The 14,830-nt window shown below is 37.3% G+C and overlaps 1 protein-coding gene across 1 annotated transcript; it reads left to right on the forward strand.

The window, feature by feature from the left end:
* Nucleotides 1-10,746: 10,746 nt before the first annotated feature.
* LOC117992343 (uncharacterized) lies at nt 10,747-12,551 on the forward strand. Its single transcript, XM_034980022.2, has 2 exons — nt 10,747-10,951; nt 11,229-12,551. Exon 2 carries the CDS (start codon nt 11,235-11,237, stop codon nt 12,534-12,536), a length of 1,302 nt encoding a protein of 433 aa, XP_034835913.1. The 5' UTR covers nt 10,747-10,951; nt 11,229-11,234; the 3' UTR covers nt 12,537-12,551.
* The last annotated feature ends 2,279 nt before the right edge of the window (nt 12,552-14,830 follow it).

Here is a 14,830-nt window from a genome sequence, read left to right on the forward strand (position 1 = left end):
ATACAAAATTAAGTAAGTAGATATTTTATAGATTAGAATGGCAAGCAAAACAAGAATAGAGTAGTTCAAACTAGAAATAAACTTAAAAAAACCTTTACCTAGTCGAAAGTACAGTCGTTGACAAAAACTCAACCCAATTATTTCCCGCCATGTTTGCGTTGATCTTCATCCTTTCTGCCGGAGACTTGGATGGTTCTTCAATTTTGCATAACCAATTAGTTCCGTGCAAACCAGAACAGGCATCTTTTTGATTATGACTAAAGAAAACAATAGAGTCGCTGCAATGGAACCAATCGAAAAAAAAAACTAAAAACTAATTCGGCGAAAATAAATAAATAAATAAATAAATAAATAACCTTTTATTTGGGACCATAGCGCACAGTACAAAACACAACAACACCAGACAAACGTACATAAACAAAACAAATAAAAAAACACAACAAAAAAACAAAGCATGAAGACAAAAAAAAAGATTACAAATAGTTAACTAATAGGTACGTACGGCTTTCCATGCATTTCAACCGAGAAAACCACCGTACTTACTTAGCTCCGTACGATAGATAGTGTACGTCGTAAAATGATGTGAATCATGAAGTTTCATGATAAACGTAGAATAACCTGAAGCATCATCATCATCATCGAAACTCATTGTCAAGTCCACTACTGAGACCGGTTCTCTTCTCCGAATGAGAGGGTTGAAGAAAAACATCGTGAGGAAGCCTGTGTATCTGATGTTCTGCATAATGTTTTCAAAAGTGTGCGAATTCTGCCAATCAGCGTGGTGGGCTAAGTAGGTATAGCTTTAAACCCTTCTCACTCTGAAAGGAGACCATCCTCAGTAGTGGGCCGGCAAACGGTTGAGCTTATGATAGGAATAAATAGAGATTTCCTATCAAAAATTTTTTTTTTCATGTACCAAAATTGTAGTTACAAAGTAATAATAAATTAAGTTACATTGGAAATGCTTATCTCTAAACAGAGATTTCTTCCAGCTTATATACCATATATATATACCATATTTTTAGAATCTAACTTCCTTCAATAATAAACTAGAATCAGTTTGCAGATTTTTTTAAAAGTGGATGCAGCTGAGAATAGATAGAACCCACAATTTTTGTTAAAAAATCTTTTTTGTCCTATTACACGTCACTTGTATGAAAATTCTAGCTTCCGTAATTTTGTAATTATGACAATGCCTTCTGTATTTACATATCTGAACTGCCATGAACAACCCTTGAGACATGCTGGACAAATATAGACTTAGAAGCCTTAGTGATAAGGTTGAATCTTAATTAAATGTTGAAAGATGGTAGATAATGCAAGTGGCATAATGTTTGCATATGCAAAAGGGACCTGAGTGTTTTTCCTATTGATTAAGCGGTGGAGCGATGGTATAGTCGCTTACATAAGTGCTTTTATTAATTAGAATATTGTGTTGTTCTAGTTTCAGCATAGTTTATGTAGTACAATTTTTTTTAGTGAAGTGGGCTAAGTTTTATATTATATAAGAAAAATAGAATGCTATTTTAATAATATAATATAATGTAATATAATTGAGTATATATATAATTAATATATTATAATACATAATTAATATATGATAATATATAATTAAGGTCACGGTCAAAAGTGTTTCAAAATAACTATTTTATTTTTATTGAATACACTACAGTTAACTTCACATCTATTTTATATTATTCCAAGTCAAATTTTATTTATTCAAAGTAGGTTCCACTGTACATTTTTTCTGATTTTTAATTGTTGTATTTACAAAGATATTAAGGTACTTACTTAATCGAAAAAATACTAAATTTAATAGGGTAGAGTAAAAAAATTTTTTTACATGTACAATTAAACTTTTACAAGTACTTTTAAAATAAAAATTAAGTTGCTATACCTATTTTAAAATGTAAATATTTTGTTGAAATATCTCACTGTTGTATTAGTAATTCACTTAACTTAGAATTATTATGATAAAGCTTATAAAATTAAATTAATAAAACTATTTAGTTCTACATACTTACCTACATTAAAAAATATTGTCATGGTTTCCTGACTGGCTTAACTGTGTATTGTAAACACTTTGTCTTCCCATATTCATACAAATAAACTATTTCATTTCATTTCCACTTCTCCACGCAACAGTCCTCAATGCCTGGGTTTATTTAAATCGCCCGCTCTGTTTATACAAATCGCCAAAACTATCGGACAATAAGCTTTCGTTTGTCAATTAACCAACTTCACGGAAGGGTCGTGTTGCTGTCCTATCCAAACGATACAGTTTATGCCCGACCAAAACTGTTTTCATACCAAATACTGAATGGAGTTGTAATAGAATTTCAATAAGTAAAACTACATCTCATCACAGAATACAGTTTATATATATATACGTCATAAATACTAATACGTATCAGTTAGTATATGCGTCCTAAATACTAATACATATCAATACCTATAAATGCGAAAGTGTGTTTGTTTGTTGGTTTGTTGGTTTGTCCTTCAATCACGTCGCAACCGAGCAACGCACCGACGTAATTTTTTGCATAGCTATAGTTTAAGACCAGGGAGAGTGGCTACTTTTTATTCCGGAAAATCAAAGAGTTCCCACGAGATTTTTGAAAACCAAAATCCACGCGTACGAAGTCGCGGGCATCAGCTAGTTCATTCATAAAGCCAAAAAGACTGAAGAGAAGTCAAAAGTCAGTCATAGATCTAATAAATCCAGTATCCAATTTAGGGAATTGTAACTGCTACCAATAAACTTACGTCTCAAGTCGTATCCGAGATTTATAGAAAACATAATTTGCCATCAGCGCACATTAATTCGATTCATGAAAACACATAAAATGTAGGCGGCGACAGTATTTTCAATCATATCCAATAAATTTGGCGTGTAATCCTGACTTAGAGGCTTATGTCAGGAGCAGAAGCTATTTCTAGCAACATAAGAGTAAAAAAAAGCGAAAGAATCTCAAAAAATATGCTACTTTCCGCAAACCAAGCCATTCCATTTTGCCAAATTAATCTAAATATATAAAAGGTGACTAACTGACTGACTGATCTATCGCAGCTCAAACTACTGGACGGATCGGGCTTAAAATCGACGTGCAGATAGCTATTATGACGTAGGCATCCGCTAAGAAAGGATTTTTGAAATTCAACCTCCAAGTGAATGAAATAGGGGTTTGGTGTAGTCCACGCGGACAAAGTCGCGAGCATAAGCTAGTGGTTATATAATAATTATGTAGCCTAGTGGTTAGGACGTCCGCCTTCAAATCGGGGGTACGATCTCGGGCACGCACCTCTAACTTTTTAGAGTTATGTGCGTTTTAAGTAAATATAACTTGCTTTAACGGTGAAGGAAAACATCGTGAGGAAACCTGCATGCCTGAGAGTTCTCCATAATATTCTCAAAGGTGTGTGAAGCCTACCAATCCGCACATGGTCGGCGAGGTAGACTATGGCCAAAATCCTTCTCCATGAGAGGAGACCCGTGCTCTGTAGTGAGCCGGCGATGGGTTGGTCATGATGATGATGATGATGATGATGATTGATGTTTGTTGTTCATCCTAAAGTGTTAAAGGTTAAAAAAAAAGTACCTACGTAACTTTTGACGCTACACAAAATATTATAACTCATAATCTTTCTTAAAAATAATATTATTATGGGACAGTATTTATTATTTTATGTAGTTTATTTTACTACTTATCTATTTTAGGGTTACATATTCTTATTTATTTTTCAATTAAGTTAATTCCATAAAAAATAATTCTATTTTCATTTTTCATCCTCTAAGTTTTCACATTACACCTATTACCAAACTCGAAAAATAAATGCCATATTTATAAAATTTTCACGAATCAAAACTTTTAAATTAGATACCTAATTCGATGCCTTTATAAAGTAAACACGAAAGTACAGGTTTTGGTAACAAAATTATATGCCCAAAAACAAAATTTTTAAGTTAGAATTTTGTTTAAAACTTCACTTAATAGTTACTTAATAGACGATCGCTCATTCTTTTAGAAGTTTATTTTTAACAAGTTATTATACTTCAACGATGGGTCATCAATTTCAATTTAAGTCACGTGTAACTTGGTAGCTTAGTTCGATCTATGGTACCTATCTATGGTACTGATCTATGGTACCTATCTATGGTACTGATCTATGGTACACATACAGTGGTATAAAATATAAATGAACCCGAAGCAAAAAGTTCCGAATTCGATTTCTTAGTCTAGTTCTAGTACTCCTAGTACCTACATGCCATGTTTTAATCATGCACGAATAAATCCATACTAATATTATAAATGCGAAAGTGTGTCTGTCTGTCTATCTGCTAGCTTTTCACGGCCCAACAGTACAACCGATTTTGATGAAATTTGGTGCAGAGTTAACTTACATCCCGGGGAAGGACATAGGCTACTTTTTATCTCGGAAAATTAAAGAGTTCCCACGGGATTAAAAAAAAAACTTAAAACCACGTGGACAAACCAAGTTGCTGGCATCATCCAGTAAAAAATAAATTTTACTATATCTTAATAATAGTAATTTAATATTATATTACTTTTAAAGAGTAAATAAAAATACAATGAACCATTGTTATTACCTACTAGCTTTCATGAGTGAAGCTCAAATAAAGCAACTTTGTTTTCTTATTACAATACAATTTTGCGCTTTTATTGTTGAAAATATTCATCTTATTACATTGCAAAATACGGTTATTATCTATATTTTCGGCTTTATTATTGAAAAATGCTTGCAGTCAGCTTAAGCCTTTTTATAGGCACTCATAGCTATTTTATTTAAGTATTTTAAATACTTAAAAGCTGACTGACTGACTGATCTATCAACACACAGGTCAAACCACTAGATGGATCGGGCTGAAATTTGGCACACAGATAGCTAATACGACATAGGCATCCGCTAAGAAAGAGTTTTTGAAAGTTCAACCCCTAAGGGGGGAAATAGGTGTTTGGAATTTGTGTAGTCCACGCGGACGAAGTCGCGGGGATAAGCTAGTCGGCTATATTATTTAAAAATGCCAGAGCTTTAGCATTTTATTGTTAAAGATGGTAGGTACCTAGGTAATACAAAGACGGCTTTATATTTTAACTAGCTTATTCCCGCTACTTCGTCAGCGTGGACTACACAAATTTCAAACTCCTATTTTACCTCCATAGGGGTTGAATTTTCAAAAACTATTTCTTAGCGGATGCCTACGTCATAATAGCTATCTGCATACCGAATTTCAGCCCGATCCGTCCAGTAGTTTGAGTTGTGCGTTGATAGATCAGTCAGTCAGTCAGTCACCTTTTCCTTTTATATATTTAGACTAACTATTCACATGTTATTGTAACTGTTTGTTCCCATAAAAATAAATAAATTACGAGTAAATAAAATTGAAATTTTGTAAATGAGTTCTATAAATAAATATCTATATCTCCACGTGCCCTAGACGTGCTCTAGGCTACTTTCTATCCCAGAAAATCATGGTAAGTACAAAGTAAAGTTTTGAAGTTTACAATAATATTATTACACTCTTGCGTATTTAATTGATCTGATAAAAAAAAGTTTAAAATCCACACCTTACGGTAGCGGAGTGTAATTCCATGTTATAGGAGCGCTGTAAGTGTATACTGGCATGTAATAACTATACATTTGTGATGGTTTCCTTAGGGCGCGTTCATAAGGCTTAGAAAATAAAGTTCATTTTAATATTATTTAAACTATCTTGTCTTTTTAGGCTAAGGAAACTATTTTGACAGATTTCTGTCAAACTGGAACCAACTCCCTTCGGCGGTGTTTCCACTAGATATCAACATGGGGTTATTCAACAGAATATGGGCCGATTTATCAACAATCATTGGATAATAATTATTGAGACGTTTTGACCTTTGTTGTGTTGGATTTTTAAAATTAAAATAGCGAGCAAAGGTGCAGGCGGGTCACCTGATGTTAAGTGATTAGCGCCGCCAATGAACATTTGCAGTACCGGGGGAACCACCAATGTGTTGCCGGCCTTTCAGGAATTCATTGGTCCGCCTTGAATAACTGCATGTGGTCATCTAATGGGAACACCGCCGAAGGAAAAAACTTCTAGGAATTTCATTGGCCAAGACTGTCGTCATATTTTATGCATTTTTTCATGAAATAGTGCTAATAAACCCATTATTCAGGACGCAGTTTCGATTTGTCGTGAATCAGCGTAATAAATATTCCAAGTGTCTGCCACAAAGTGTGTCATACCCGTATTAAGTGGTTGAGCTTATACATTTTTAATGATTGCATGTCACAGTTCCATTTTGCGCGACTTTTCTTGGATCAATAGTTTTGTTTAGTAAACTTTACAGTTTGAAATTTTAACTTTGTTGCCTTATCATGCTTCTAACGGCTAACTACTTATTCTTGTAGAAAACAAACATAATGTCACTTTAAAAACTTGTTTTTTTTAACAGCAAAATTTTTAATATCTAAGTGATTTTATCTAAGTAAAATTATCTTTTTTCTTTTCATTAAAATAATTATAGAGTATTTTTACACATTTTAAAATCATGAGGTTGGGTTCGTATCTCTGCCATTATATTAATACACATATTATTATGGCCATCTTTATTAAATCTAAATCAGCGTCTTCTTCCTGCGTCACATGTTCAATTCAATTCAATTTTTTTATTAATAAATAATTATTCTTTGGGTTAGTTTACAGATCTTAAAGATATTATTAGTGTACGTCCAAATTCTACCTTGCGGCATGCAATGATACAATAATACAAATTACATTAAATTATATTAAAAACTAGCTTATGCTCGCGACTTTGTCCGCGTGGACTACACAAATTTGAAACCCCTATTTCACCCACTTAGGGGTTGAAGTTTCAAAAATCCTTTCTTAGCGGATGCCTACGTCATAATAGCTATCCGCATTCCAAAATTCAGCCCGATCCGTCCAGTAGTTTGAGCTGTGCGTTGATAGATCAGTCAGTCAGTCAGTCACCTTTTCCTTTTATATATTTAAGATACATACACATTAAAATACATTGTTGATTAGTTTTATAACTTTTTGAGGTATATTTGAAACTTTTTATTAACTTTTAGTATACAATGATGAACGCGCCCTTACAACGCAGCTGCACGGCTACCGGTTCTGGCTAACAACTCCCGCGCATCGATCGACTAACATTTTCTTATTACGATCGACGTAATGATTTCGGGTTCAATTCTATTATGTTATATATTATGGTTTTTTATATTATTTGGTTTAGTTATAGGACCAGTATAGGCACGTTGTATTGATACTCAATTTATGAGCCTCAATAGCTCAACCGGTAAAGGAGTGGACTGAAAACCGAAAGGTCAACGGTTCAAACCCCGCCCGTTGCACTATTGTTGTACCTACTCCTAGCACAAGCCTGACGCTTAGTTGGAGAGGAAAGGGGAATATTAGTCATTTAACATGGCTAATATTCTTCTTTAAAAAAAATTAAAAAAAATTGAAGGTACGTAACTGGTAACTACCTATAATATAGTCACTGGATAAAAAACAATACATGAATTCAAACTAAGTATTTTATCCCCTAATTAGACTATTGGGTTCCTTATTTTAGTTAACGCCAATTTCTGCTTTATTTATACTTCTTCGATACGTCCGATGCGACCGAATCTTGCTGCGTGCATATCACACGTCAATTATTTCTTATTCATCATGATGAACCCATTGCCAGCTCACTACAGGGGTCTCCTCTCCTCTCAGAATGAGAAGGGGTTTGGCCATAGTCCACCGCGCTGGCTGGGTGCAGATTGGCAGAATTCACAGACCTTTGAGAACATTATGAAGAGCTCAGGCATGTAGATTGTTGTTGTTTTTCTTCACCGTTACAGCAAGTTCACAAAATTCCAAAAATTATGAGGTGCGTGCCCGGGATCGAACTCCCGACATTCCCGAATGGGAGGCGGACGTATCAACCACTAGGCTATCACAGCTGTTTGACAAAACTGGATCAATAAACAATAAATCTAGATTTTGTTATTATTATTGAATTATTCATTACCCGTATCAAAGTGGCCTAAACAAATATCGTTATACGAGTATATCCTAAGTACTTACTAGCACTAGATACCTAGTTAGGTATACCTAGTACCTATCTACTACTCGGCAAAACGTATAATAACGAACCACGCGATTCTAAATTTAAATATCAACGTGCGAGGGAGATGGAAAGTGTGCTCGTGCGCAGCGTTTACGGATTTAGTTGTTACTGAATGTGACATTTCATTTTGAATACTTCTCGCGACGGTCCCTCAATTTTGAGGATCGTGGCTCCCTCGAGATATCACCTTCTTCACGATATTGCACCACTTTTCCCTGTTGGAGGCCGTACGGAAGGCATTGCCGAAGGGTGTGTCGACCGCTTTCGGACCAACGTCATCGCGCTGCGTCGCTACCCGCGTGCGTAAACTCGACCCCGAGTTTGAACTCAAGTTCCAACTACGCAGTGGGACTTCTCCGTAACCGTGATTGGTCAATAATCACTACGCAGCACCACACAAACCTTCTAAAACATACTCAACGGACTCAAGACGTCAACACTCTGACACCGTAGGTTCATCAGTGGGGTGATTCTCTAACTCAGTGTCTAACACTGAACGATAGCCACAGAGCTCATTTTTTAATCCATTGAAGGTTTTCTACGAAGAAATATTTTACTACCACCCAGTGAAGGAGTAATGTAGAACCAATCAACCTCGGTAGCTATCATTCTGTGTTAGACACTGAGTTAGCGAATCACCTAGCAGGAGATTAGATTCTACAATACACAATTGCAGCAAAATTTTTGATGTTGTGGAGTGATGATATTGCTTGCTTTGATGTCGTCTGTCCACCGTGAGGAAGTCTTCCAACGCTTTCCAGTGCGAGGTTGCCATTCTCGCACCTTGGGACTATCTAGTCTGTCGGATTTTCACCCCTACCCATTGCCACTTCAGCTTCGCAACCCGTTGAGCTATGTCGATTACTCTGGTTCTCCTACAGATCTCCTCATTTCTGAATTGATCACTCCTTTTTTTATTCATTATAGGTGCACGCTTTACCACGATCATACCTGATGGGAAGTGATGATGTGGCCTAAGATGGGACGCGTTTGCCTAGAAGGTGCCTATTCACTCTTGTTTCAAAGATACCCGGATTATAATTGGCAGGAAACACTGATCTCGGAAGAGTATTCCAGACTCTAGCCATGCGTATAGGGTTGCAAGGTCACCAAACCTAATAGCCGAACAGACCTGCCAGTTTGGCCGGACATTTGGGTAGAAAGTCGGACACCCTACATTATTGAGGATTTTGTCTTAGTATTAATAGGTACGACAAAAAAATTGTATGTAAAATTAAGCTTTTTTTATTATTGTCATAAATCTTGTTGTCAGGCGGCACTGCCGCGTGCGGGAGCGACCGACAGTCGACTCGCCTACGCTCGGTCACACTCGTTTGCGAAATGTAAAAAGCCTAACTAAAGCCGGACAAGCCGGAGACCGTTTATTTTGGCCGGACACGCAATCAAAACGCCTACCTATGTCCGGCTTTATCCGGACGCCTGGCAACCCTACATGCGTATAAGGAATGGTGAAGCAAAGCGTTTCGTACGCGTAGATGGAATGTTGACGACATTTGGGGTGGAAACTCGCCCGGTGTCTTGCGGTACGGTGGTAGAAAGGTCCTTGTTTAACTAAAGTTTTAGTTCTTATCCAGCAATTCTATGTCCATTACAAACAGACTTGTCTCCCCCCCGCCGCCCCGCTACGCTGCCCGCGTGCGTAAACTCGACCCCGAGTTTGAACTCAAGTTCCAACTACGCAGTGGGACTTTTTATTTTATTTAGCGCTCGTCTTATTGTGATTCCGTACGTGATTGGTCTGTGCATTATAAAAACCTTTCGCATGTCAATGCAACTTTTTTTTATTTGAATTTTGCTTTTGCTTTTATTTTACTTAGGTACAGTGTTGCTTAGATCTTGCAAATTGACTTTAGTCTTTATTGTAAGAACCTATCTACAATTGAAATAAACATCCATATATACGTCCCGCAAATTGCTATTGCGCTGGAATCTTGTCTCATAAACATCGAAAAAATCATTAACATCGACGTATTTAAGTAAAAATATACCATTACCATCAGCTCGAAACTTCAGTTTAGTGCTGACGTCACTAAAATGGCGGCCACGCGCATTAGCAATTTGCGGGACTTATAGCAGTCCTTAGTAAGCTCAGAGTCACTCAGTGGGCGATGGAGAGAGCTATGCTTGGAGTTTCTCTACGTGATCAAATCGGAAATGAGGAGATCCGCAGGAGAACTAGAGTAACCGACTTAGCTCAACGGGTGCGAAACGGAAGTGGCATTGGGCAGGACACATTGTTTGGAAAACCTTTGGTTCGTTGGGGTCCTAAGGTGCTAGAATGGCGACCTCGCACTGAAAAGCGCAGCGTTGGAAGACCTCCCACTAGGTGGACAAACAAGGGTCGCAGGGAACTGGATGGTGGCGGCGCAAGATCGTGGCCTTTGGAAGTCCCTACAAGAAACTCTATATTCAACACTACCTAGACGTCTATCGGTTGATCATGATGATGATGAAATCAAACTTTAGTAAAACCTTACCTTAATTTTAAGTCATTGTGATTTATGACTGACAAAAACGTCATTGTAATAATTTCAGGATGACGTAAGTACCTACCTATATTTCAGTTTGGCTTGAAGAATCAAAACAATTATTCAATAACAAAAAAATTAATAAGTACCATTTCCTCTAAAACAATGTTATATAATAAGTTTTAGTTCCTCCAGTATCACAAAACAGACCTGAACAAATATGTTACCATTTTTAATGGATCGATTTGGATTAGAAATTTATCAATATCATATTAATTATAGATAACTCAACGCAATTCTCGTTAATTGATTGTAAGTACATACTTAGTATTTGGGTTAATAACTACAAAGACTACTTATTGAGTCTTCGTCATCTCAACCCAGCGCCGGTCCACTACTGAGAATGGGCGCTGTCTCAGAATGAAGAGTGTTTAGGGTTAATACTTTAGATAATCCGCATTCCGCACTTGCCAAGGACCTTACCAAGTATCCTTACAATGTCTTTTTCACCGTTAAATCAAGTGATATTTGATATCCTATAAAGCATATTTTATTCAAAATTTGGCATAAAAAAATATTCTATTTACAGGTAACCATGGAGCAAATTTTTATGATTGAGGTTTTCGTAAAAAAGGTCGTACTCAAAATAGAACCGCCAGAGAAAGATGAATATGAGCTCATGTTAGAAGCAGAAGAGAGGAGAAAAGAAGCTGAGGCTCTGGCGGCTGCACAGGCAGCACAAAAGGGCAAAAAAGCTAAAAAACCACCGAAAGCAAAAAAAGGCAAAAAGGGGAAAAAGGGAAAAGAGCCACCACCGCCTTCCGAGGAAGAGATGAAGTTCATGCAAACCTGTACAATGCAAATGCTTTGTTTACCATTATTCGATTTTTACGTTGCCCACGACAACTTTGTAGCACCTGAACCTCCACCACCACCAGGAAAGAAGGGGAAGAAGGGGAAAACACCAAAACCTAAGAAAGGCAAAAAAGGAGGTATTCCTCCTCGAAAAATTGTACTGCCTTCCGAACCCTTACCACAACCTCCCTATTTTGGCGTTGGAAATTCAGTTATGTTCCTATCTAGGCCTTCAAAACTAGAAGAAATGTTGACCAAAACTCCTATCTATATCACAGTTTGGAATAGGGATCAGGATATGAACTGTATAGGTTTCTGTGTTGTTGAGTGGCATAAATCATTCATAGAGTGTCTGCAAAGGTCAGGTGAGTTAAATCCCGTCAATATGGACCAAGCGGAATACAGAGTTACATCAAAATCGGAAATGATCACAAATACAGTTCAATGGACAAGACCTTTGCAATGCGAGGAGGATTTGAAAGCGTCAGGTGAAATTGAATTCTTCATCCGATTATCATGCTTAGGCAATAGAATCGTAAGCTTTTTTGTGTCGTTACCAGAAATGGAGAGACTGCCCGGACGTAAATATTTGTGTGATGACTTAAAATTAAAAGACATTGAGGTGGTTAGGCATTGGGAAGGTACTACAATAGATGCTGTACCACCTGTGGCTTACTTTTTTGGTGCTCCTGATATTATAAAAGAACCTATCAAACCTATTGAAGAGTATAAAGTGTATGAAGAATTCGTAGCACCGTTTACTAAGAGCGAGCTAGCTATACTTGCTATGGGATTTCCGAAAGGTCCTTGTGGAGGAATGAATTGTCCTAAAAGAATGGATTATAGAGGAAGCGAACATCAGTTTATACACGGAGAGACTGTTAAAGGGAAGTATCAACATGGACAGTTTGTTAACAAAAGAGACGTTCACGGTCCATGTGGTAGACTAGACTGTCCTTTAGCAAAGAAAGTTCGAGCTTATATTTGTTCTGAAGGCAGCTACAAGCCTTGCAAAAAACCGTGCCCTATCGATTACTATTAAAACTAACAAATGGAAATAAGCTACAGTGCCCCGCAGGAAATATTATACATCGATCTTTAGAAAGAGATAGCGGTTTCGTAGAGTGTTATCTATGTTATTGAGACCAACAAAACGTCACATAGGTATGAATGGCAGAGACAACGCTCTACGAAGCCAAAACCTCTTTCTAAAGTTCGATGTATTTCCTGTAGGTTATCGTTGCATGTTTGTTTTGATGATAAAAATAACCATCAGTGATTTATTTATTTGCATATATAAATCAAAGAAACAATAAAGTCAGACAAAACAATAATGACTTTCTCTTTCTAAAGTCACCTCATAAAAGTGGGTCAACATTTTAATTTGGATGTAATTTCGGTAGTAAATGAATCATAATGGTGTTATTCTGAGTTTTATTCACGGTTGTGGCAAGTGATATATTTTATCGGCTGGTCGGTATAATTTATTCTTTTGTTGGCTCTACCCACTCAGAAAATTAGTAATCCTGGTAGGTAATATTGGAAATGTTTCAATGTCGTCACGTCCTTTTTACCTGTTAATGAAGACAATACACAGTAGCAGTGTATATTTTACTTTTCTTTCTCATCATTCATCACTTGTGTCTTCCAAATTTGAGAAGGTCATCAATATTTTGGGCAATGTTGCTTTATCAAATCAATTATTATCAATCAATCAGTCTGTTTGTGTCCACTGCTGGGCTTAAGGGCGAGCGCCCACGGCGACTTTTTGTAGCGATGCTTTTTTTTTTTTTTTTTTTTCTTCGGGGGAGGAAAAAATCCCTACGGACTTCTGCCTGCCGGCAGGGTGTGTCCGACTCGCACGGACTAAAATAACCTCCCCATGCCTACCAAGGTGAGCACGGAACTGCGTAAGCATTACTTCGTGCTGACCTCCTAAATTTCTATCATCCTCTTTTCTTCTTTTTCCCTCTCTTCCCTTCTTATCATTATAGCCCTCAGCATTTAGCGATGCTGTCGCGCGTTTACTAAACGCACGCCAGCATCACTACTAACGCGTGTTAGTCGCATTTGCAACGTGCTACTGCATCGCGACTGTATCGATGCAAACGCGCGACTTTGTCGGATGACATCGGGGGAAGAACGGAGGGAGGGTGGCGCGTGAATAGAGAACCGAGCATCAGTGCAACATTTTTTCTTGTTTGCATCGACACAGAAGCGCGACAATATCGCGTTTGCATCGCGACTGAATCTGAGACCGTGGGCGAGGGCACACAGCTAGCGACCGCTTCGCGACTGTATCGATGCGGACGCGCGACAGCATCGCTACTGTATCGCTACAAAAAGTCGCCGTGGGCGAGGGCTCTAACCTTTTCGAGAGCGTGCTACCATACACGGTCATGCACCTTCCACATCCACTTCCCGCTACCAGCGATCCGCTTCCAGCGAACTGGAGCTCGTCCCACGTTGCGCTTGCGCGGTATCCACTCTGTATCTTAGGTATCAATACCCTTATATAAATGCGAAAGTGTGTTTGTTAGTTGGTTTGTTGGTTTGTCTTTCAATCACGTCGCAACGGTGCAACGGATTGACGTGATTTTTTGCATGGGTATAGCTAAAGACCCGGAGAGTGACATAAGGCACCGATTCTAAGCACAACCTAATTTTAGAGTATTCGCACCCTCTTCTTACTATTGTAATATGAAAAGGACAGAAGCAGTTTGACATTTCTAAATTTAATTTTTAGATGGTAAAACCCGTGATTTTAGCATGCACTCGCGAACCTACTGTTTAAATTTGTATTGTGCACTAAAATTTAGAGTCTTTAAATGTGAAAGTCATGTTCCGTTCCCTTTTTAGCATTAGTAAAAAGAAAAGGATGCAGATACTCTAAATTTAGTTTAGAGAGAGACTAGAGAATCGGGGCCATAGGCTACTTTTTATCCCGGAAAATCAAAGAGTTCCCACGGGATTTTTAAAAAACCTAATTCCACGCGGACGAAGTCGCGGGCATCGGCTAGTATTACCATAAAATTTAGACCAATTTAAACTTTTTTCAAATAGGTTTTATTGACAGGTTTTAATTAATTTAGAAATCGTAATGACTAATCAGTCAGGTATTGTCTTAAATCCAAAAGGTCGTAAGTTCAAGCTTCGAACCCTACTCTATGAACTACTGTCGTACCTACTCATAGCAAAGCTTTACTAGTTTAGTTTATTAGTTTAGTTTATTAGTTTGGAAATGTGGCTAATTCCGCTGTACACAATCTCTAAACTAAAATAAAATGACACGTCTAAATCTTTTGCTAATTGCTATCCCTTTCAGATTTCAGATTC

Source organism: Maniola hyperantus, chromosome 21 (assembly GCF_902806685.2).
Source record: "Maniola hyperantus chromosome 21, iAphHyp1.2, whole genome shotgun sequence".
Taxonomy (NCBI): domain Eukaryota; kingdom Metazoa; phylum Arthropoda; class Insecta; order Lepidoptera; family Nymphalidae; genus Maniola; species Maniola hyperantus.